Source organism: Coregonus clupeaformis, chromosome 14 (assembly GCF_020615455.1).
Source record: "Coregonus clupeaformis isolate EN_2021a chromosome 14, ASM2061545v1, whole genome shotgun sequence".
NCBI lineage: Eukaryota > Metazoa > Chordata > Actinopteri > Salmoniformes > Salmonidae > Coregonus > Coregonus clupeaformis.
In genome coordinates, this window is record NC_059205.1 from 8,437,999 (window position 1) to 8,461,426 (window position 23,428).

The window sequence follows — 23,428 nt, forward strand, 5'->3', positions numbered from 1 at the left end:
GATAATTAATTATACACATCTCTCCCTGTGCTTTGGGTTTCTCCGAATTGGCATGTCATTGATTATAGGATGCATTGGGCTGTGAATATGAGTGTGATGATGCAGGATCGAGGGATTCTATTATCAGACAGACTTGTCCTTATTTGGTTGGGAAACATTGATGTGGTGTGGAACTTGAATGGTGGCTGTGTTTATTCTGTGTGTGTGTGTGAGAGTATGTGAGTGAGAGAGAAAGAAATGAACATGCAGTGAGATGAATGATTTAAGGCATCATGATGGAGTTCACCCGGGTCAACTAAAGCAATATACTGTTGAGGCTCGGAGGTGCTAACCTCCTCTGGCCTTGACGCTTTGAATATCTCCATGAGGGTTCTGGTCAAAAGTTGTGCACTATGTAGGGAATAGGGTGTGTCTTGAGAAGTAGAAAACCAGATTAAATTCCCTTTTATAGCTTAGTCACCTTGTTTGATTTTAAACTTGTCCCTGCAGTTTTGGTGATTACGCATTGATTGATTAGAATTCTGAAATCGAAAGTGATGAACTTCAAGCTCACTGTTCCTGCAGCAACAAGGCTTTTCAGACTTGAGGAGCCTCTGAGGTAGATATTGAGGATACGATGATATACTTTATGTGTGTGTGTGTGTGAGTGTACATGTGTGTTTCTGTGTGTTTGTTTGTATTTATGTGTGTGCGTGTGTGTGAATGACGGGCACTACATAGCTCAGGGAGCAGGATGACGGTAAGAAGAAGAAGAAGAAGAAGAAGGGACCCTGGGATGACCATCCATCCATCATTGGCACCTGGGACAACCGTTGCCTGGCAACAACCTAGAAATCAAAACTGTTTGGACTGGCCACTCTAGCCTTGAACATAATAACTCCTCAAAGGTATCAACAGATGGTTATAGCCAGTACTCACAGTTGGCCGCCCAACAGTTACCATGCAGGAGCCTGTCTTTGGAGTAGGGTGAAGTTGCCCCTAGACACTGACCTTGGGTCAGTTTTGTATTTCCCCAACTAATGGTTAAGGTTAGGATTGGGGGCACCTAGAGAAAGCTTCACCACGGAGCGCTCACAGCTGGCTGCCCAACAGTTACAATGGAGGTGCATGTCTTTAGAGTTGGCAGGATTGTCTGGCCAGTGGCCACTGCTGGATCAAAAAACTCAGCAATCTAGATGAGGTGAGATATGCAGGGAAAGTTAGGACAACCATTGTAACTGTTGGGCAGCCAGCTGTGAGCGCTCCGGGGGTGAAGCTTTCTCTAGGTGCAGATCTAGGATCAGCTTCCTAACCATAACCATTAGTTGGGGAAATACAAAACTGACCCAAGGTCAGTGTCTAGGGGCAACTTCACCCTACTCCAAAGACAGGCATAGCCCTCCTATGTGGGAGGGCTAATGCATTATTATGCAGTATAATGACTGCAGGAGATGTTTAATAGCTTGGCTGGATGGCTGCTGGATTGGATGAGATAGCCTATCAGATTCATGAATTCTGATGATGTCGGTTTGGTGTCATTTGTTCTGTAGGCTAAGCAGCATCAAAACTAAAAGAGGAAGCGAGAGAGCGACGCTTGTCAACGAGAACAGAAAGAGCTTGTGGGAAGCACCCGCCAACCGCCAGAGAGAGCGAGTGGGAGAGAGACAGACCAAAATCGATCGCGAAGCAAGCAACGGAGCACACAGGATAGTGCGCTGAAGTCAAGAAGGTTAATAGAGACCGGACCGTGTGTTCATACTTCATAAATACACTTTAAGTAATCTTATAAAGTGGACTACTCTCTGGGTAAGGTGTCTTCTACTTAGTATTTTTTTGGGGGGATAGCTCAGTCAGTAGTAGGCTACCGCCTTTTGTTAATCGAGGGGCTGAGGATGATTTTAACGTCTCATAGACGTAGCCGTACGTAGGCCTGGCTACCTTATCTAATAATATCTATTCTAAACCATTAACTCACTCATGTTGTCCCATTCAAGTCCAGAAGCCTATAGCTGTCGTCCAAGCACTTGGCGTTACAGCTTTTTTACGAAGATGTTGCCCGGTGGTAACAAAGGTGTCACCTTGCATTCGCGACTATAACCGATGTGTGCCAAGTTAGTTGCTACACTATTGCCTAGGTATGCTAACATATATCTCAAATAGCTAATTTTAGAGAGGACACATATTTCTGCTCATCTCATCCCATAATTTTGTGTAGGCTACGTCTTTTATTTTGCATAACTATTTCACCTAAAACTGCGTAAATCAGTGCAATTCACCGAGTACGCTACCATTAGGAAGAAGGTTAAACTAATGAGAGAAGCCAAGTTTATTGAAAGGTACAAGTAACTGCCAAAATAAAGGAAAAACAAACATAGTGTCTTAATAGGGCGTTGGGCCACCACGAGCCAGAACAGCTTCAATGCACCTTGGCATAGGTTCCACTGGAACTCTATTGGAGGGATGCAACACCATTCTTCCACGAGAAATTCCATCATTTGGTGTTTTGTTGATGGTGGTGGAAAGTGTTCAACTCCCAAAAGTGTTCAATTGAGTTGAGATCTGATGACTGATACGGCCATATGGTTTTACATCGTTTTCATGCTCATCAAACCATTCAGTGACCACTCGTGCCCTGAGGATGGGGGCATTCATACTATGGGGACATAGCCATGGTAGCCAAAATAATGGCCAAAATAATGGTCTGTCCAGCCAGCATTTTTATACATAGCCATGGTGGGATGTTAATTGTTTAATTATCTCAGGAACCACACCTGTGTGGAAGCACCTTGTATTCCTCATTTACTCGAGTGTTTCTTATTTTGTCAGTTACCCCTACGTGTGCTGTGTGAGCACAGTGAGTGAAAGTGATGGAGAAGGGTGTATCACTAACACACGAGGTAGAATCTAATTTTATAAGTCACATGCTTCGTAAACAACAGATGTGGACTAACAGGGAAATGCTTACTGACGGGCCCTTCCCAACAATGCAGAGAGAAAGAAAATAGAGAAATATTAGAAAAGTAAAACGTAGTTATAGTAGATACACAATGAGTAACGATAACTTGGCTATATACAAGGAGTACCAGTACAGAGTCGATATGCAGGGGTACGAGGTAATTGAGGTAGATATGTACAGTACATATAATTAGGAATAAAGTGACAGATGGTAAACAGTAGCATCAGCATATGTGATGAGTCTCAACATTTTGTGCAAAAAGGGTCAATGCAGATAGTCCAGGTAGCTATTTGGTTAACTATTTAACTAACAATTTAAGTCTTATGGCTTGGGGTAGAAGCTGTTCAGGGTCCTGTTGATACCAGACTTGGTGCATCGGTACCGCTTGCCATGCGGTAGCAGAGAGAACAGTCTATGACTTGGGTGGCTGAAGACACCGCCTGGTATAGAGGTCCTGGATGGCAGGGAGTACGGCCCAAGTGATGTACTGGGCCGCATGCACTACCCTCTGTAGCGCCCTGCGTCAGCTGCTAAGCAGGTGCCATACCAAGTGGTGATGCAGCCAGTCAAGATGCTCTCAATGGTGCAGCTGTAACCGGTGTGAAATGGCTAGCTAGTTAGCGGTGCGTGCTAGTAGCGTTTCAATCGGTGATGTCACTCGCTCTGAGACCTTGAAGTAGTTGTTTCTCTTGCTCTGCAAGGGCTGGGGTTTTGTGGAGCGACGGGTAACGGTGCTTCGAGGGTGACTGTTGTCGATGTGTGCAGAGGGTCCCTGGTTCAAGCCCAGGTAGGGGTGAGGAGAGGGACGGAAGCAAAACTGTTACACAGCTGTAGAACCTTTTAAGGATCTGAGTCCCATGCCAAATATTTTCAGCCTCATGAGTGGGAAGTGGTGTTGTTGTGTCCTCTTCATGACTGTGTTGGTGTGTTTGGACCATGATAGATCCTTAGTGATGTGGACACCGAGGAACTTGAAGCTCTCGACCCGCTCCACTACAGCCCCGTCAATGTGAATAGGGGCGTGCTCGGCCCTGCATTTCCTGTAGTCCACGATCAGCTCCTTTGTCTTGCTGACGTTGAGGGAGAGGTTGTTGTCAGCAAGACTTTTTGCACTAACTTTTTTGACTCCTCACAAATGCTGCTGCTGCTACTGTTTACTGCTATCTGTCACTTTATTTTTAGTTATCTGTACATATCTACCTCAATTACCTCGTAGCCCTGCACATCTACTCGGTACTGGTACCCCTTGTGTATAGCCAAATTATCGTTACTCATTGTGTATCTATTATTACTTTTATTATTATGTGTTTAACTTTTCTATTATTTCTCAATTTTCTTTCTCTGCATCTAAGCATTTCACTGTTACTCCACACCGGTTGTTTACGAAGAATGTAACAAATAACATTTGATTTGATATGGCAGTGTGCAGTGCAACGGCGATTGCGTCGTCCGTGGATCTGTCGGGGTGGTATGTGAATTGTAGTGGGTCGTGGGTAGTGGGTAGTGGGTAGTGGGCAGTGGGCAGTGGGCAGTGGGTAGTGGGTAGTGGGTAGTGGGTAGTGGGTAGTGGGCAGTGGGCAGTGGGTAGTGGGTAGTGGGTAGTGGGTAGTGGGTAGTGGGTCGTGGGTAGTGGGTAGTGGGTCGTGGGTCGTGGGTAGTGGGTCGTGGGTCGTGGGTAGTGGGTAGTGGGTAGTGGGTCGTGGGTCGTGGGTCGTGGGTCGTGGGTCGTGGGTCGTGGGTCGTGGGTAGTGGGTCGTGGGTCGTGGGTAGTGGGTCGTGGGTCGTGGGTCGTGGGTAGTGGGTCGTGGGTAGTGGGTCGTGGGTAGTGGGTCGTGGGTAGTGGGTCGTGGGTCGTGGGTAGTGGGTAGTGGGTCGTGGGTAGTGGGTCGTGGGTAGTGGGTCGTGGGTAGTGGGTGGGTAGTGGGTCGTGGGTAGTGGGTAGTGGGTCGTGGGTAGTGGGTAGTGGGCAGTGGGCAGTGGGTAGTGGGTCGTGGGTCGTGGGCAGTGGGTAGTGGGTAGTGGGCAGTGGGTAGTGGGTAGTGGGTAGTGGGCAGTGGGTAGTGGGTAGTGGGTCGTGGGTAGTGGGTAGTGGGTAGTGGGTCGTGGGTAGTGGGTAGTGGGTAGTGGGCAGTGGGTAGTGGGTAGTGGGCAGTGGGTAGTGGGTAGTGGGTAGTGGGTCGTGGGTAGTGGGTAGTGGGTAGTGGGTCGTGGGTAGTGGGTCGTGGGTAGTGGGTAGTGGGTCGTGGGTAGTGGGTCGTGGGTAGTGGGTCGTGGGTAGTGGGTAGTGGGTCTGAGCCGTTGAATTGCAATTCCACTTTGTCCCTGTGCTGTCGTTTCGCCTCTTTGATTTAGCCTTACGGAGGTCACAGCGGGGCTCTTTGTACACGTCCATGTCCCCAGTAAGCTCAAGATGATGAGGATGCTATGCTCGCTGTGCAGCTACATCAAGGGAGCATGTCTGGCCTTTCTACAATCCTGTCTGATGAAGAATAATAATAATAATAATAATAATAATAATAATAATACATTTCATTTTATAGTGCTTTTCATTAGTGTTATCTCAAAGCTCAACATAGGCAAAAATAATGATAAAATGCAATATAAACAACATACATTTAGAATCAAGGCAGGGAATAGCAATAATACGTCTTAAAAGGACTTTCCAGATTAGGACTACAAGAAAGACAGTCTGTAGAAATGTTTTTTTTAAGGCCTTTTTAAGCAATACATGTCAGGGTAGGACTGTGAAGGTCATGGAATTATGGATGACGGTAATTGGCCAGCCAAATGACTGTGGTCACCGTAAAAACCGTTTCGAATAGCAAATAGAATTAGAATGAATAGAACGGGCATTCCCCATTCAAGTCATTGGTGGAATAATGGGTGGACTTGCAGCCATTGCGAGTGTACCCATAGATGCGGTAAAGAGGTCAATCAAACTTGACCAAAATAATGGAATTGCCATGGAAACGCATGGGAGAAAGGGCCGTGGGGCAAAGAACCGAGTGTCCTCATAACCCCCCATCCAAATTAGCCTACATTTCGGCTATTGTTTATATGTGTATTTAACACTATGTTGAGGTTAACATCGGAGTATAACGCTTGTATGGATGTCAACCCCAATATACAGTGGGGAAAAAAAGTATTTAGTCAGCCACCAATTGTGCAAGTTCTCCCACTTAAAAAGATGAGAGGGCCTGTAATTTTCATCATAGGTACACATCAATTATGACAGACAAATTGAAAAAATAAATCCAGAAAATCACATTGTAGGATTTTTTATGAATTGATTTGCAAATTATGGTGGAAAATAAGTATTTGGTCACCTACAAACAAGCAAGATTTCTGGCTCTCACAGACCTGTAACTTCTTCTTTAAGAGGCTCCTCTGTCCTCCACTCGTTACCTGTATTAATGGCACCTGTTTGAACTTGTTATCAGTATAAATGACACCTGTCCACAACCTCAAACAGTCAAACTCCACTATGGCCAAGACCAAAGAGCTGTCAAAGGACACCAGCAACAAAATTGTAGACCTGCACCAGGCTGGGAAGACTGAATCTGCAATAGGTAGGCAGCTTGGTTTGAAGAAATCAACTGTGGGAGCAATTATTAGGAAATGGAAGACATACAAGACCACTGATAATCTCCCTCGATCTGGGGCTCCACGCAAGATCTCACCCCGTGGGGTCAAAATGATCACAAGAACGGTGAGCAAAAATCCCAGAACCACACGGGGGGACCTAGTGAATGACCTGCAGAGAGCTGGGACCAAAGCAACAAAGCCTACCATCAGTAACACACTACGCCGCCAGGGACTCAAATCCTGCAGTGCAAGACGTGTACCCCTGCTTAAGCCAGTACATGTCCAGGCCCGTCTGAAGTTTGCTAGAGTGCATTTGGATGATCCATAAGAGGATTGGGAGAATGTCATATGGTCAAATGAAACCAAAATATAACTTTTTGGTAAAAACTCAACTCGTCGTGTTTGGAGGACAAAGAATGCTGAGTTGCATCCAAAGAACACCATACCTACTGTGAAGCATGGGGGTGGAAACATCATGCTTTGGGGCTGTTTTTCTGCAAAGGGACCAGGACGACTGATCCGTGTAAAGGAAAGAATGAATGGGGTCATGTATTGTGAGATTTTGAGTGAAAACCTCCTTCCATCAGCAAGGGCATTGAAGATGAAACGTGGCTGGGTCTTTCAGCATGACAATGATCCCAAACACACCGCCCGGGCAACGAAGGAGTGGCTTCGTAAGAAGCATTTCAAGGTCCTGGAGTGGCCTAGCCAGTCTCCAGATCTCAACCCCATAGAAAATCTTTGGAGGGGAGTTGAAAGTCTGTGTTGCCCAGCGACAGCCCCAAAACATCACTGCTCTAGAGGAGATCTGCATGGAGGAATGGGCCAAAATACCAGCAACAGTGTGTGAAAACCTTGTGAAGACTTACAGAAAACGTTTGACCTGTGTCATTGCCAACAAAGGGTATATAACAACGTATTGAGAAACTTGTGTTATTGACCAAATACTTATTTTCCACCATAATTTGCAAATAAATTCATTAAAAATCCTAAAATGTGATTTTCTGGATTTTTTTTTCTAATTTTGTCTGTCATAGATGACGTGTACCTATGATGAAAATTACAGGCCTCTCTCATCTTTTTAAGGGGAGAACTTGCACAATTGGTGGCTGACTAAATACTTTTTTCCCCCACTGTACATTAATGTAATCGGATTTGACGAATATCCACTTTTATTAGATCATATTTGTTGAGTGTGTGCAAATCTGGTCAATGGAACGTCTGTGTTCCATTGACTTCTTTACCGTATTCATAGGTTGCACCTCCGTCACTCGGTGGCGTCATGCCATTGTTATGAACGTTCTCAAGCCACCCTCTCTCTGTGGCTCCATAGTGGTGCCTTAAAGTGATGATAAGCCCAGTCATTCTGAATGGAGGCTAACTACTGTTGTCTAAATTACACTATAGTGCCTGGAAATACGATGACATTGCTAAAGGAGTCAAATATTTAGCAGGAAACGACTTGCCAGCATTAAGATGTCGTCAAATGTACTATAGACAGATGGCAATGTTGTCATTAGCTAGCAAAGTTGGTCAAAAATAGCTAGCAATGCTAACGTTATCTAGCTAAATCCCGGTGGCCTCCCCTCAATCTTAGCTAGCTAGCTAACGTTATACTGCATCTAAAGTCAATCAGGTGCCATCAAAATGATAACAAAAGGTTTTCCTACTAATTATTTGCCTCCTTTTGAACTTCATTGTATTTCCAAGCCACTGTAATGCACTTTTGATGAAATCTTCATCAGCGCTCATTGACGATGCATTGAGTAGAATGCTCAGTGTGGCATCAGTCCAAAACGAACGTTCAAAACAATATTGTGACAAAACATGCAACCCATGAATAGGAGCAAAACAGTAGAATATGTGCTAAAATATGCGCTGTGCTTTGTTTATTCCACTCAACTGACATTACAAAAAACACATTCCATTGCATGAGCCACAACAGTTAACATAATTTGAAAGAGCATTGTACATTACCATGGAAATTATTGCATCACAATACCAGGCAGCCATTGTGAGTGTACAGTGCATTTTATTACATTACAGCCTTGTTCTAAAACGGATTAAAATAAATGTTTTTCCTCATCATTCTACACACAATACCCCATAAAGACAAAGCGAAAACAGGTTTTTAGAAATGTTTTTTCAAGTTTAGCCAAAGCTGCACTTTGGATTATGTTCCCATCTGTAGACATTCTGAGGTGCCGAGCCCTGATTTGAGTACATGTCATCTAGTGACATTCACAGAGAACTTTCCCCATCCCTGGTCTCCCGGTTGCCAGTTCCTCCATTATCTTTCTCTGTCTGACACAATGACTCAGGAGGGATTTTAATCCGTCAGGGCAACACACAGTCCACAGCCATTGAATGGAGGTAATTGACTAAGTGCTGACACCGCCAGTATTTCAATCAATGATACCTCAATGGAGTTTCAATGGGTTGCCCTCAATATGATAGATCAAAACGTGTGTTAGGCAGCGGCAGACTTAGTTAGTTATCATGCTGATTTTTTGTGTGCTTATTCGGCTCCCCTATCAGACGATAACTCACCCAGATCATAAATGTGTCCGCTCAATTAGATTTTCCTGCGACGGGTTGCCGGGTCACTTAGCTAGGGCGCTCAGCGGGATGGCGCTAAAAGCGTATGATGAATTAGTCAATGAGTTCCTACTGTAACTACTATTTTCTGGTTGTTGGAGGAGTTTAATGGCCAATTGTCTCAGAGACAAGTGCTTTACTAAGGGGGCAGCTGGTACCCTAGTGGTTAGAGAGGCGAGCCAGCACCTGGAGGGTTGCCAGTTCGAGTCCCGGTCCAACGGGAAAGATTTGTCGGGAACTGAGCTGGCAGGGGTTGGGTTAAAAGCGGAAGTCAAATTTCGGTTGGACCTTGTGTGCAATTGATCAATAAAAGCTTGCCCAGCCTTATGTCAAAGAGGACAAGTAGTAAGCACATGCTTTGTGTAGTTTATCCCAAAACTGGCATATGTCCCCCAAAAAATAAATGTCATTGGGAATGTGGAACCATGCCAATCTTATTGGCTTGCTCTGGGACTCAATTGGAGGAGAGAAGTGTCAGTCATCCCAGAGCTCTGTAGATGTACAATGGCAACTCTGTTTGAGTGTTTGACCATTTTGGCACCCATAGTTCCAAGACCATTACATTCTACTAAGGATGTAAATTACAATGTTATTGTCGTGGAACGTTTGGTTCCAACATGGCCAAAACTAGTTAACAACCCAGTATATATCTGGCAGTGCCCTGAGGGAGTCTGTCTTGTCCAGGATCCCTGCATGATCTCATCTCACAGCTGCTACACACTGCTGTCTCGCTCTCTCTGTCTTTCTGTCTATCTGTCTGTCTCTCTGTATCTCTGCATCTTTCTGTCTCTCTGTATCTTTCTGTCTGTCTGTCTGTCTGTATATTTCTGTCTCTCTGTCTGTCTGTCTTGGTGTGCCATCTGTCAGTGGCCTACATCTCCCTGCTTGCTCTTTCCATCAAGCACTGCTAATTCTGTCTCTGTTTGAAGAAACAGAAACGTTGCTGTCCCTGTCTTTGTCAGTGTGTTGTCTTTCTGTGTTCTATCTTGTTGGCATGTAGATATGCATTTAGAGACACTTTGAAACACTTATTGATGTCTATAACAGGCCAAACATTAAAGACCAGTCATCTGTCTTGGGATTTGTGGTCATAATGTTTTAAGTGGCCTACAAAGGTCATGTGCTATGACTTTTGGCTTTGACCCGTTGTGATATGCATTGCAGTCAGTACCGATCTTCTGAAATTGATTAGGCCTAGATACGATCATTCAATGTATAGTAATTGATCCAGGCGAAATAAATAAAAAACGTAATCAGTCAAGAAAGTCAATTGGGATAACATGTTCAATTCATTATCTGGAGGCAGTTGACATTGGGATTGATAGGCTGATGATTAGATATGATGTTAATTTATTTATTAATACCATCCCTTAACTTCTATAACATTAAACAGGTTTCCTATGATACAATTTGATATATATATTTTTTATATATAAATACGTACGTCTGAAGACGATATTAAGACATTGAAGAATGTCTTAACCATCATCACAAGACAGACACGGGATAACGTTATCACAGCTCCTTTGTCCTGGAGCAGAGCAGGTGTTTAATAAAAAGTTAAACCGTACAGTCAACCTAATCAAGTTTTCTGCCAATTCAGAAAGGAATAGTCACGGTGGGAGTGTGGAAATTATAGCACTGGGGCCAAGCTTCCTGCCATCCAGGACCTCTATACCAGGCGGTATCAGAGGAAGGCCCTAAAAATTGTCAAAGACTCCAGCCACCCTAGTCATAGACTGTTCTCTCTGCTACCGCACGGCAAGCGGTACCGGAGTGCCAAGTCTAGGTCCAAAAGGCTTCTTAAAAGCTTCTACCCCCAAGCCGTAAGACTCCTGAACAGCTAATCATGGCTACCCACCCCACCCCACCCCCTCTTTTACGCTGCTGCTACTCTCTGTTTATTATCTATGCATAGTCACTTTAATAACTCTACCTACATGTACATATTACCTCAATTACCTCGACTAACCGGTGCCCCCGCACATTGAGTCTGTACCGGTACACCCTGTATGTAGCCTCACTACTGTTATTTTATTTTACTGCTGCTCTTTAATTATTTGTATTTGTATTTTTTAACTTATCTATTTTTTACTTAACACTTATTTTTCTTAAAACAGCATTGTTGGTTAAGGGCTTGTAAGTAAGCATTTCACAGTAATGTCTACACCTGTTGTATTCAGTGCATGTGGCAAATACAATTTGACTTGATTTGTTTTGTTAACATACAGTCTATACAATGTCGTGGTAGGCTTGTCTCATAGAAATGCCCTGTTTTGCCCACAGGTTGTCACAACGGCACATTGCCATTCGGTCTGATTTAATCTATAGATGGATATTTAGATGATTAATGGATAGCTGGAATTCTATCCATTTAATGTCTTAATGGGCACAGATGTATCCGCAAAATTATAATCTGCCACTAAACCCTGAATAAGACCAAGCCAATTCTAGTTTAGTACCCCATGCAGCAATGCAAGACGGTTCTTCTTTGGTGCGCACTACTGATTTCCGTTTCGTCGGTCTGTGTATCTGCAGCATCCATCAATTCTTGACTTAAGTGTTTTTTTTTCTAACATCGTGCAGACAGCGCCTTTTCCTCAAGGACAGCTAAAGATTTTTCATATACCAAAAAAAAGAAGTGAATTAATCTTGGTGATTGTGCCAAGATAGCCTTGAATGCATTCACTGTTCTTCACGTGGTATTTGAAAGTAATGTTAACGCAATCGAACACATGACGTCTTTTAAACTCCTTTTGTTTTGGCTTCACAAAAGCAATCTTTGTATGGGCGACTGGGCGTCCAATGACCTGGCGTGTGTGTTGGGCATTGCCTCACCCTCTACAGTCTTCCTTTGTACACTTATGTCTTGTGACACAGAGGATGTTTTCTTTTTTACTGTAAACATTTTGATTGAGGTCTCATCTGATATGAATATTGTCTGACTGAGCTCTGAAACCTAGCCCCTCTGGTGTATGGCAACAGATATCCCAATGTTAGTGAATGTGAATTCATAGCAGGTCTCAAATAGTTATTTATGACCCAGGGGATTTGAGAGGAGATTGGGGGTGTGTGGCATCCCCCCTGTTAACTAAAAAACCCATGTTAACAGAACCCTCCACCACCCCTGCATAACTACTACCATACCCCTTGTTAACTAAAAAACCCATGTTAACAGAACTTTTTACAATTTGTCCTCTGTGTGTACCCCATCATTTAGTGAGTGGCTTGTGCGCTAATCAACACGAAGGCTGCATTTGACAGTAGTTAGCCTAGATTCATGTGGGTCCTACTTCTTGCACAAACGGAAATGGCTCAGGGAACCAATGCAACATACAGAGATATCTGGGTTTTAATCTGTGCTGTGGAGGAGGAAGTGGTGTGCTTGCAATCCAGTTTATACTGCCTCGGTGCAATATTCAGTCAGGATTTTCTCCCGTAGCAGCTACTGTCAAACCGACTCCTTCGAGAAGTGGTTTGTGCTTCCTCCGACCACACAGTGGCACGCTTACCTTGCAGCTTTCTCACAAAAGCCCTTGAAGGTATGATAAATGCATCAATGAAGGTCTGTTCTTCCCTCAACAACAGTTATGACAGAATTTCTCATAGTGATTGTTGAAATTTACGCCGACCAGTGCTTGACTTGGGCAAGAGCTTACCGGAGCCGAGTACCGGCACCTAAAATGTTCTACTGCTTGAGCTCCTGTTCCTCTTATAGAATATTAGCTCAAAAGTATTGTGGAGCTCCTGCACCTAAATATAAACAGTACTGGCACCCAAAATGAGTACCAGAACCTATTTCAGTCCAAGTCAAGCACTGACGCCGACTGAACAACAGATCCATATTTAGGTTATTGTGGAGACATTTTAGTAACCCTTATCTGCCACTTGAATGTCCCCAGCGAGTGGTCATGCATTTTGCGGGGTGCATTTAAGTGTCCTGTTGCCATGGTAACTGGCCCTTTCACATCAACAGGCAGTCCATGTAGAAGTGGTCTTGGTGTTGAGGTTATGATGATTCCTCAGGCTGTGGCAATAGTGGGGTGTGGTCTCTGAGTTGATGAACCCAGCATGAAACCTTTGTCATTTCACCTTTTCTCATCACCATGATGCATGATCCAGGCATCCAGATGGGATGATATTTGATGAGAAAACTGTTATTTTGGGTTCCTTTCATCCTATAGACAGATATATAAAAAAAAGTTGTTTACAAAGGGCCTCTTATAGACATAACATCCGATGTCAAGTAATGCTTTTTACACAGACAGGTGTTCCTTTTGATGTGTCTGCCAAAGCGTATCTGGGTATGTCTTTACCCACTACATTCCTTATTTTTTAAGTGGATGAACCAAGGCTGTGTTGCCGTGCTCTGTGCATGGTCTTCATTCACACAGTGGGACTGAAATAAATTGAAGCAAAGTGGTGGCACTGTAGCAGATGAAAATCTCTGAAGAACCTGGCCAATGTTTGATGTGCATGAGAGACTGCTGGTGGTGACCTGCGAATGTGAAAGGCTTGCAAGCGCCAAAGGCAATTTGCCTCAAGCACCCTGACATTGAATTGGTTCTCATTCAATGGCCTTCATCAGATGAAATTAACGTTACGGCCTTTAGATGAAGGCCATTGAAAGCCGAAATGTTAATCTTTTAACATTGCTTCAATAAAACAAAGAATGTTTTATGGTGAGCCAGTGTTGCGCCTTTTCCTTTTCAATGACAGTCATTATTGCTCATCTTCATCAAGGGTGTCAATCATTTCCAACCCCACTGTATGTATATCAATATGTCGTCACTGTCAGATGAAAACCTCTCATCTCCAAAACAGTATGTCACGTTCGTTTAAGGACGGGTCAGACCAAGGCGCAGCGTGAAATGCGTACATGTTTATTACAACGATAAACACACGAACAAAACAACAAACCAACGAAACGTGAAGTCCTGAGGCTAAACACAAAACAAGCCTCAAACACGGAACAAGATCCCACCACTAATGAGTGCCAACAGGCTACTTAAGTATGATGCCCAATCAGAGACAACGAGAGACAGCTGCCTCTGATTGGGAATCACACCCGGCCAAACATAGAAACACACAACCTAGAATGCAAACATAGAAATACCAACATAGATATCCACACCCTGACTCAACATACAAGAGTCCCATAAGTCAGGGCGTGACAGTACCCCCCCCCCAAAGGTGCGGACTCCGACCGCACCAACCTTACATAACAGGGTAGGGTCCGGGTGGGCATTCCGCCTCTGAGGCGGATCCGGCTCCGGGCGTGACGACCACATTCTCTCAGCCACCCCGTTGCGCCCCTGGTCTGGTCTGGACCTCGGCGCGCTACTTCCCCTCTCCTTCCTCCCACGATGTACCAAGCCCTGTCTGGACCCTGGTGTGGGAGACCCCGAACCTGGAGAGGGGCTGACGTCTGGGTCTGGACTGGAGCCACTGACCGGAGCTGGATTGGGCACCGGTGGAGCGGACTGCTCTGGCGCCGGACTGGAGCCGCTGACCGGAGCTGGACTTGGCACCGGTGGAGCGGACTGCTCTGGCTCCGGAGTGGAGCTGCTGACCGGAGCTGGATCAGGCACCGGTGGAGCGGACTACTCTGGCTCCGGAGTGGAGCCGCTGACCGGAGCTGGACTAGACCCCGGTGGAGCGGACTGCTCTGGCTCCGGAGTGGAGCAGCTGACCGGAGCTGGATCAGGCACCGGTGGAGCGGACTGCTCTGGCTCCGGAGTGGAGCAGCTGACCGGTGCCGGACCAGGCACCGGTGGAACGGGCACGGGCCGTGCCGGACTGGACACACGCACCACTAGCTTGGTGCGGGGAGCAGGCACTTGCCGTACCGGACTGGCGACACGCACCACTGGCTTGGTGCGGGGAGCAGGCACGGGCCGGGCCGGACTGGGAACACGCACCACTGGTCTGGTGCGAGGAGCAGGAACGGGCCGGGCCGGACTGGGAACACACACCACTGGTCTGGTGCGAGGAGCAGGAACGGGCTGGGCCGGATTGGGAACACGCACCACTGACTTGGTGCGGGGAACAGGAACGGGCCGGACTGGACTGTGGAGGCGGATTGGAGGTCTGGAGCGGAGAGCTGGCACAACCCGTCCTGGCTGGCTGCCCACTTTCGCATGACACGTGCGGGGCGCTGGCACAGAACGCACTGGGCTGTGCATGCGCACTGGCGATACAGTGCGTATCTCCGCATACCTGGGTTCCTCTATTAACCCACGCTCCTTATGTTGCCTAACCAGCTCCTCTCTCCGTGCATCAACTTCCTCCTTCTCCCTACGAGCCTCCTGCAGTGCCTCCTCTTGAATGGAGCTCTCCCGCTCTATTCTTACTATCAGCCCCCGTAATGTGGTGGCCTCCTCTCTTACCCTGCAGATCCGATCCTTCTCTCTCTCTCGGCACTCCTCCTCCAGTGAAGACTCCTCCGGGAGCCCCCACGAGTTAGGGAACAGAAACTCATCGTCGTCGTCATCCTCCGACTCCTCAGTATAAAACTCTTCCCACTCTTCTTCCCATGGTCGTAGGGACTCAATCTGGAAACCCACCGGGTGCAGTGGTCGGGGCTCTTCTCTCTCGCTCCCCGACCACCCCTTTAGCCACCCCAAAAATGTTTTATTGGGGCTGCCTCTCGGGCTTCCTCCTCGGCCGGCGCCTTCTGTGTTGCCGTTGCTCCTCTCCTGCCTGGGCATCTACCTTCGCCCAGGGTCCTTTCCCCGCAAATATCTCCTCCCAAGACCAAATCTTCCCCACCTGTGTCCAGGGTGTTTGCTCCTGGGCACGCTGCTTGGTCCATTTTTGGTTGGATCTTCTGTCACGTTTGTTTAAGGACGGGTCAGACCAAGGCGCAGCGTGAAATGCGTACATGTTTAATTATAAACTAAACACACGAACAAAACAACAAACCAACGAAACGTGAAGTCCTGAGGCTAAACACAAAACAAGCCTACTCACGGAACAAGATCCCACAACTAATGAGTGCCAACAGGCTACTTAAGTATGATCCCCAATCAGAGACAACGAGAGACAGCTGCCTCTGATTGGGAATCACACCCGGCCAAACATAGAAACACACAACATAGAATGCAAACATAGAAATACCAACATAGATATCCACACCCTGACTCAACATACAAGAGTCCCATAAGTCAGGGCGTGACACAGAAACTGTTCAGGAAAAGGAAAAAACTGCAATACTTCTCATTAATTAACATACAATGAAATATTATGAAACTTCAGAAGCTATTTTTGAATAATTATGATTCCATCATGACTACTACATAGTACTACATAGTACAGTGGAAAATGTTCCTCTGAAAATTTAGAAATCTGAATTGCAAGAAAACACTGATTCTAAATGAGAGTAGGCTACTTTATGTCTTATGGATAACGGGTATACAGAGTCAGTCATTTGCATATAAATCCCCAATATATAACTTCCTCAGATACAGTAGCGCTCCTATTGCTTTCTTGTTTCAATTTTTTTACTCCCTCCAACATTTCTACCTGACGAAATTCAGAGACACACTCCACAGGGGCACGTTCACAAACACGCAATGCTGAATGTCAACAGCCGTCACGCTAAGGTCACGGTAAGTCATAGCGTCAGTCACTGCAGAACAGTTCAATGTATTGGACTGGTAAGGTAATTTAACAACCGGGTCAGTTGATAAGGGAGTGAGTGGGCTGACCTTTAGGGGGATCCTACCACCTAATTGTTTACAATAGCTACTTTTAAAATAACTGTCCATGTTTCCAGATTTCTATTAAATATGACCTATAATTACAATATGAGGGAAATCGTTCCAAATTTTATTTAATTACGTATGTTAAAAAGCACCTTTACCCTGCTAATGCCTGCAAGCCCTACTGTGCCCGTGAGTTGTGTTTCCAAGTCACTCACCTGGACACTAGCCTTGGAGCAGCAGACAGGCAAACATACTACACAGACTTTCTGTCAGTTTCATTACTATGACGCAAATTCTCCCTGTCACTAAAAAATCCATAATGGTGTCAGATATTGTCTGGGTCCTGTCACAAAGATGTCCCAACCCTTCCTGATTTATTATTGAGCTCTTTCCAAGCCCCCAGCTGATGTCCTGTAGTTCAGAGATTACAGACAGGGTGTACTGTACAGGCCAAGACCTTAAGGCACAGTGTGTGACGGTACAATATAGATTGCTTTGGCTCGATTAACTGTCACTATTTAACCCTTAAACCTAATTTGTTAATTATTAACCTAATTGTTTTCTTATGGTTCTGCTTCCCAGAATTCTCTACAGAGACCCAGCATGTCGTGAGCATAAACAGCAGGGCTACCAAAGTTATTACAGAGAGAGGCAAGGTGCAGATCTCGTTCAGATAGGCTGTGAAGAATTTGTGCGGTGGCACCTTAATTGGGGAGGACGGGCTCATAGTAATGCCTGGAGCGGAATAAATGGAACGGTATTGAACACATCGAACCATTCCATTTGCTCCGTTCCAGCCATTATTATGAGCCGTTCTCCCCTCAGCAGCCTCCTCTGGTGCATGTAATCTGGTGTTCGCTCTACTCTCAAGCGATATGATAGCTGCGTGACGTAAAAGTCCTAGAAGAGACCTCTTGCCTTATACTCTCTTGGGTTTGTGTCGGAAGTCATCCTACCACTTATGATAACTTCATCACTTAAAGGGACACTGTGAGATTCTGGCATTTAGTAGCAATGCTACCGTACCTGTAGACATCATCATTGCGCTAACGCTAGTTAGCATTGACTCGAAAAGACTACTGCTAACTTCCCTCATACTTCCCTCATACTGCACGCATCTGACTCTGGGTAAGTAGAACAAGTTTATGGTCACATCAAAGATACCAAGAGGCTGATCTTGTTCAGAGATACTGTGAAGCATCAGCACATTATGCCCGTGGATCGCTCCATTGTCATGCAACGTGATAGCTGCGTGAAATCCAATTCTAAAAATAGTAGCCTCTTGCTTTGTACTCTCTTTGTTTCGGAAGTCACTCTATTACTACCCACTGAATCACTAGTTTAGTTAGTTAGTTGTCCAAGTCCTCCGACATCCCTCTTATTGGTAGCTTAACACTTTTCTTAAAGAGGACCTACATAAGCACTTCATAACACATTCATAAGCAGTACATATAGCCTACCTACACATGTCAAGCTATGTAGGAATCATTCAAGTAAAGTGTTACCCTGTTATCCCTGTTCGTCAATGGAATGCATAATACTCAGCTGAACCCACTCCAGTTATCTGACGGACAAAATATTCCACGAAATGTCTGTCATAAGGAGACCAATGATGGAGTGTGTGATTATCTAACTTGTTTCCCTCCCTCCCTCCCTCCCTCCCTCCCTCCCTCCCTCCCTCCCTCCCTCCCTCCCTCCCTCCCTCCCTCCCTCTCGTCAGGTGCGTCAGGTGGGATAAAGGAGGCGTTTATGAAAGAAGAGAGTGACTGACTGACACCACTGAGGATGAAGAAGAGCAAAAGTGTGTTAGCGGTGTCACCAGGCGGTGTGAGTACATTAGCTACATTGCAAGAACCCCCCCCTTCACTTATTGTTCATTAAATGATTCATTCTATCCCCAGCTTACACCTTGTTTTGACATTATCGTTCCCTTCAGGCTGTGGAGCAGTCTGCTTTAGGGAGTCATCGTTTGCAAGGCAACAATGTAGCATTGAATGCGTAGACGGCTATTCTATCCATTCATTACTTTGATAATAATATACCCCACTGAGTGTAATGGCATTAGCTTACCTCTTAAATGGCTACAAAACCCAGTGTGGTAGTATTAGCTAGCTAGTAAGTTCTTCCATACACCCTTATCGGTAGCCTAACACTTTACATGAAGAGTACCTACAGTACCTTGATCCAAGATGGCATAGCAGTACGGTCGTGTATTATGTTGTGTCCTCGTGTAAATCGCCTGTTTTTTTGTTTGTTTTTAGTTTTTTTTTTGTATATATTTCTCTATCTCACTTTCCATCCTTTAACTAAATATACTTTCCTGCAACCCGCCTCACCCAATGTGGAACGGATTCTATTATTTCTTCATACCTTTTATCAAGAACCCACGGCTGAAACTAGCCAGCTAACCAGCTAACTAGCTACTTGCTATTAGCTATTGCTATTAGCCACCGTTAGCGGTCTTCACCACTGTCCATGGGCACTACCTACCAGCCAGCTCTAGCCTGGACAATTATCGGCCAGTCTGCACAGCGTTCTATTGACCCAGAGCATTTCGGATTTTCTGCCGGAATCACTGAATCACTGGACCTTAACACCGGATCATCAAAACTAGCTAGCTGCAACCGAATGGATGTTGTTGTTGGCTAATCACCACTAATCACCACTTGTCCCGAAGCTAGAACCAGTTAGCCTTGAGCTAGCCTTGAGCCAGCCTTGAGCCAGGCCCATCTCCCGGCTATCCACCTCTCTGTCAACCGAACGGGACCTCCTAGTGTCGACATGGAGCCCCGCCGATCCATCACGACTGGTCTGCCGACGTAATCGTCTGTTTCAACAGGCTTCCCGTTGCGACGACAACGAAGATCCATCTGCTAGCACCTCCCTGACCAAGACCCTTATCCCCCGATTGCTCAGTTTGGCCAGGCGGCCAGCTCTAGAAAGAGTCTTGGTGGTTCCAAACTTCTTCCATTTAAGAATGATTGAGGCCACTGTGTTCTTGGGGACCTTCAATGCTGCAGAACATTTTTTATACCCTTCCCCAGATCTGTGCCTCGACACAATCCTGTCTGGGGGCTCTACGGACAATTCCTTCGACCTCATGGCTTGGTTTCTGCTCTGACATGCACTGTCAACTGTGGGTCCTTATGTAGACAGGTGTGTGCCTTTCCAAATCATGTTCAATCAATTGAATTTACCACAGGTAGACTCCAATAAAGTTGTAGGAACATCTCAAGTATGATCAATGGAAGCAGGATGCACCTGAGCTTAATTTCGAGTCTCATAGGAAAGGGTCTGAATACTTATGTAAATAAGGTATTTCTGTTTCTTATTTGTAATGAATTTGCACACATTTCTAAAAACCAGTTTTTGCTTTGTTATTATGGGGTATTGTGTGTAGATTGATGAGGAAAACATTTATTTAATCATTTTTAGAATAAGGCTGTAACGTAACAAAAAAGGTCAAGGGATCTGAATACTTTCCGAATGCACTGTAAATAAGGACTTCATCAATTCTTAAGCAGTACATAAGCATTTCATGAATACTTAAGTGCACGATGTAGCTATATAAAGTATTTCATAACACATTCATAAGAAATATATTGAACAAAAATATAAACGCAACATGCCACAGATGGCTGAAGTTTTGAAGGTGTGTGCAATTGGCATGCTGACTGCAGGAATGTCCACCAGAGCTGTTGCCAGAGAATTGAATGTTCATTGCTCTACCATAAGCCGCCTCCAACGTCGTTTTAGAGCATTTGGCAGTACGTCCAACTGGCCTCACAACCACAGACCACGTGTATGGCGTCGTGTGGGTGAGCAGTTTGCTGATGTCAACGTTGTGAACAGAGTGCCCAATGGTGGCGGTGGGGTTATGGAAAGGCATAAGCTACGGACACAGTTGCATTTTATCGATGGCAATTTGAATGCACATAAATATCGTGACAATATCCTGAGTCCAATATTCGTGCCATTTATCCTCTGCCATCACCTCATGTTTCAGCATGATAATGCACGGCCCCATGTCGTAAGGATCTATACACAATTCCTGGAAGCTGAAAATGTCCCAGTTCTTACATGGCCTGCATACTCTCCAGACATGTCACCCATTGAGCATGTTTGGGATGCTCTGGATCGACGTGTACGACAGCGTGTTCCAGTTCCCACCAATATCTAGCAACTTCACACAGCCACTAAAGAGGAGTGGGACAACATTCCACAGGCCACAATCAACTGCCTGATCAACTCTATGCGAAGGATGAGCCAATTGGTGGTCACACCAGATACTGACTGGTTTTCTGATCCACGCTCCTACTTTTTTTAAAGGTATCTGTGACTAACAGATGCATATCTGTATTCCCAGTCATGTGAAATCCATAGATTAGGAGGGCCTAATGAATTTCAATTGACTGATTTCTTTATATGAACTGTAACTCAGTAAAATCATTGAAATTGTTACATGTAGCGTTTTTTTTTTTTTTTTACAGTATACATAATCATTTTATATGTAGTTATGTATTAACGTGTTACTCTGGTGCCAGTGTTCGTCAGCGAGCTAGTTCATCCTTCCTCTCTAACCTTTCACTACTAACAGAAATAAAGGAAGGCGCTGTCTGGGAGAGAGGTGGTGAGTCATGAGCAGATGACCGTCCAGAAACAGACGGGTGTCCGACAGGGCACTGCAGAGAGAGATGGAGGAGAGGAAAGGGGGGAGTGAGGGAAGGAGAGGGAGCGAGAGAGAGGAGGAGGGGGGGGGGGCGAGAACGGCCCATCTGTTTGTCCTCACTCGTCAGAGGGATGAAAGCTCTGTTTATTATCAGACTGGCAGACCAGCTCCTTGAGTGCGACAGTTTCCAGAAAGACCACTTTGAATCAGGCAACTCTCAGGGCCACTCTGCTCTCCCAGGTACACTCGAGGTACCGTCAGCCACCCTCTCTTATAAACCTGTACCGCCTGCCATTTTCTATGTCTTTGAATGATTGTTTGGCACCTTGGAAGTTAATTGTCTTTGTACTTCGACAAAATGAGTTGGCATAAGCTGCCGAAATAGACCGGCAAATCATTTTTCCGCTTTTGTGAATTCCCATCTACAGTGGGGAAAAAAAGTATTTAGTCAGCCACCAATTGTGCAAGTTCTCCCACTTAAAAAGATGAGAGAGGCCTGTAATGTTCATCATAGGTACACGTCAACTATGACAGACAAAATGAGGGAAATAAATCCAGAAAATCACATTGTAGGATTTTTTATGAATTTATTTGCAAATTATGGTGGAAAATAAGTATTTGGTCACCTACAAACAAGCAAGATTTCTGGCTCTCACAGACCTGTAACTTCTTCTTTAAGAGGCTCCTCTGTCCTCCACTCGTTACCTGTATTAATGGCACCTGTTTGAACTTGTTATCAGTTTAAAAGACACCTGTCCACAACCTCAAACAGTCACACTCCAAACTCCACTATGGCCAAGACCAAAGAGCTGTCAAAGGACACCAGCAACAAAATTGTAGACCTGCACCAGGCTGGGAAGACTGAATCTGCAATAGGTAGGCAGCTTGGTTTGAAGAAATCAACTGTGGGAGCAATTATTAGGAAATGGAAGACATACAAGACCACTGATAATCTCCCTCGATCTGGGGCTCCACGCAAGATCTCACCCCGTGGGGTCAAAATGATCACAAGAACGGTGAGCAAAAATCCCAGAACCACACGGGGGGACCTAGTGAATGACCTGCAGAGAGCTGGGACCAAAGTAACAAAGCCTACCATCAGTAACACACTACGCCGCCAGGGACTCAAATCCTGCAGTGCCAGACGTGTCCCCCTGCTTAAGCCAGTACATGTCCAGGCCCGTCTGAAGTTTGCTAAAGTGCATTTGGATGATCCAGAAGAGGATTGGGAGAATGTCATATGGTCAGATGAAACCAAAATAGAACTTTTTGGTAAAAACTCAACTCGTCGTGATTGGAGGACAAAGAATGCTGAGTTGCATCCAAAGAACACCATACCTACTGTGAAGCATGGGGGTGGAAACATCATGCTTTGGGGCTGTTTTTCTGCAAAGGGACCAGGACGACTGATCTGTGTAAATGAAATAATTAATGGGGCCATGTATCGTGAGATTTTGAGTGAAAACCTCCTTCCATCAGCAAGGGCATTGAAGATGAAACGTGTCTGGGTCTTTCAGCATGACAATGATCCCAAACACACCGCCCGGGCAACGAAGGAGTGGCTTCGTAAGAAGCATTTCAAGGTCCTGGAGTGGCCTAGCCAGTCTCCAGATCTCAACCCCATAGAAAATCTTTGGAGGGGAGTTGAAAGTCCGTGTTGCCCAGCGACAGCCCCAAAACATCACTGCTCTAGAGGAGATCTGCATGGAGGAATGGGCCAAAATACCAGCAACAGTGTGTGAAAACCTTGTGAAGACTTACAGAAAACGTTTGACCTGTGTCATTGCCAACAAAGGGTATATAACAAAGTATTGAGAAACTTTTGTTATTGACCAAATACTTATTTTCCACCATAATTTGCAAATAAATTCATAAAAAATCCTACAATGTGATTTTCTGGATTTTGTTTTCTCATTTTGTCTGTCATAGTTGACG

General features: G+C 45.2%; 1 protein-coding gene across 2 annotated transcripts in view; it reads left to right on the plus strand.

The window, feature by feature from the left end:
• Window positions 1–1,586: 1,586 nt before the first annotated feature.
• The window catches only part of LOC121580672 (cAMP-specific 3',5'-cyclic phosphodiesterase 4B), a 112,289-nt gene continuing 90,447 nt past the window's right edge, over window positions 1,587–23,428 (plus strand). Inside the window, exons 1-2 of one of the 2 annotated variants that reach the window (XM_041895650.1) lie at window positions 1,587–1,785; window positions 18,545–18,651. In XM_041895650.1, the coding sequence (XP_041751584.1) occupies window positions 18,610–18,651 (42 nt within the window). In that variant the 5' untranslated portion in view covers window positions 1,587–1,785; window positions 18,545–18,609. The remainder of the gene's footprint in view (window positions 1,786–18,544; window positions 18,652–23,428) is intronic. The other variant, XM_041895651.1, reaches the window with a different exon arrangement.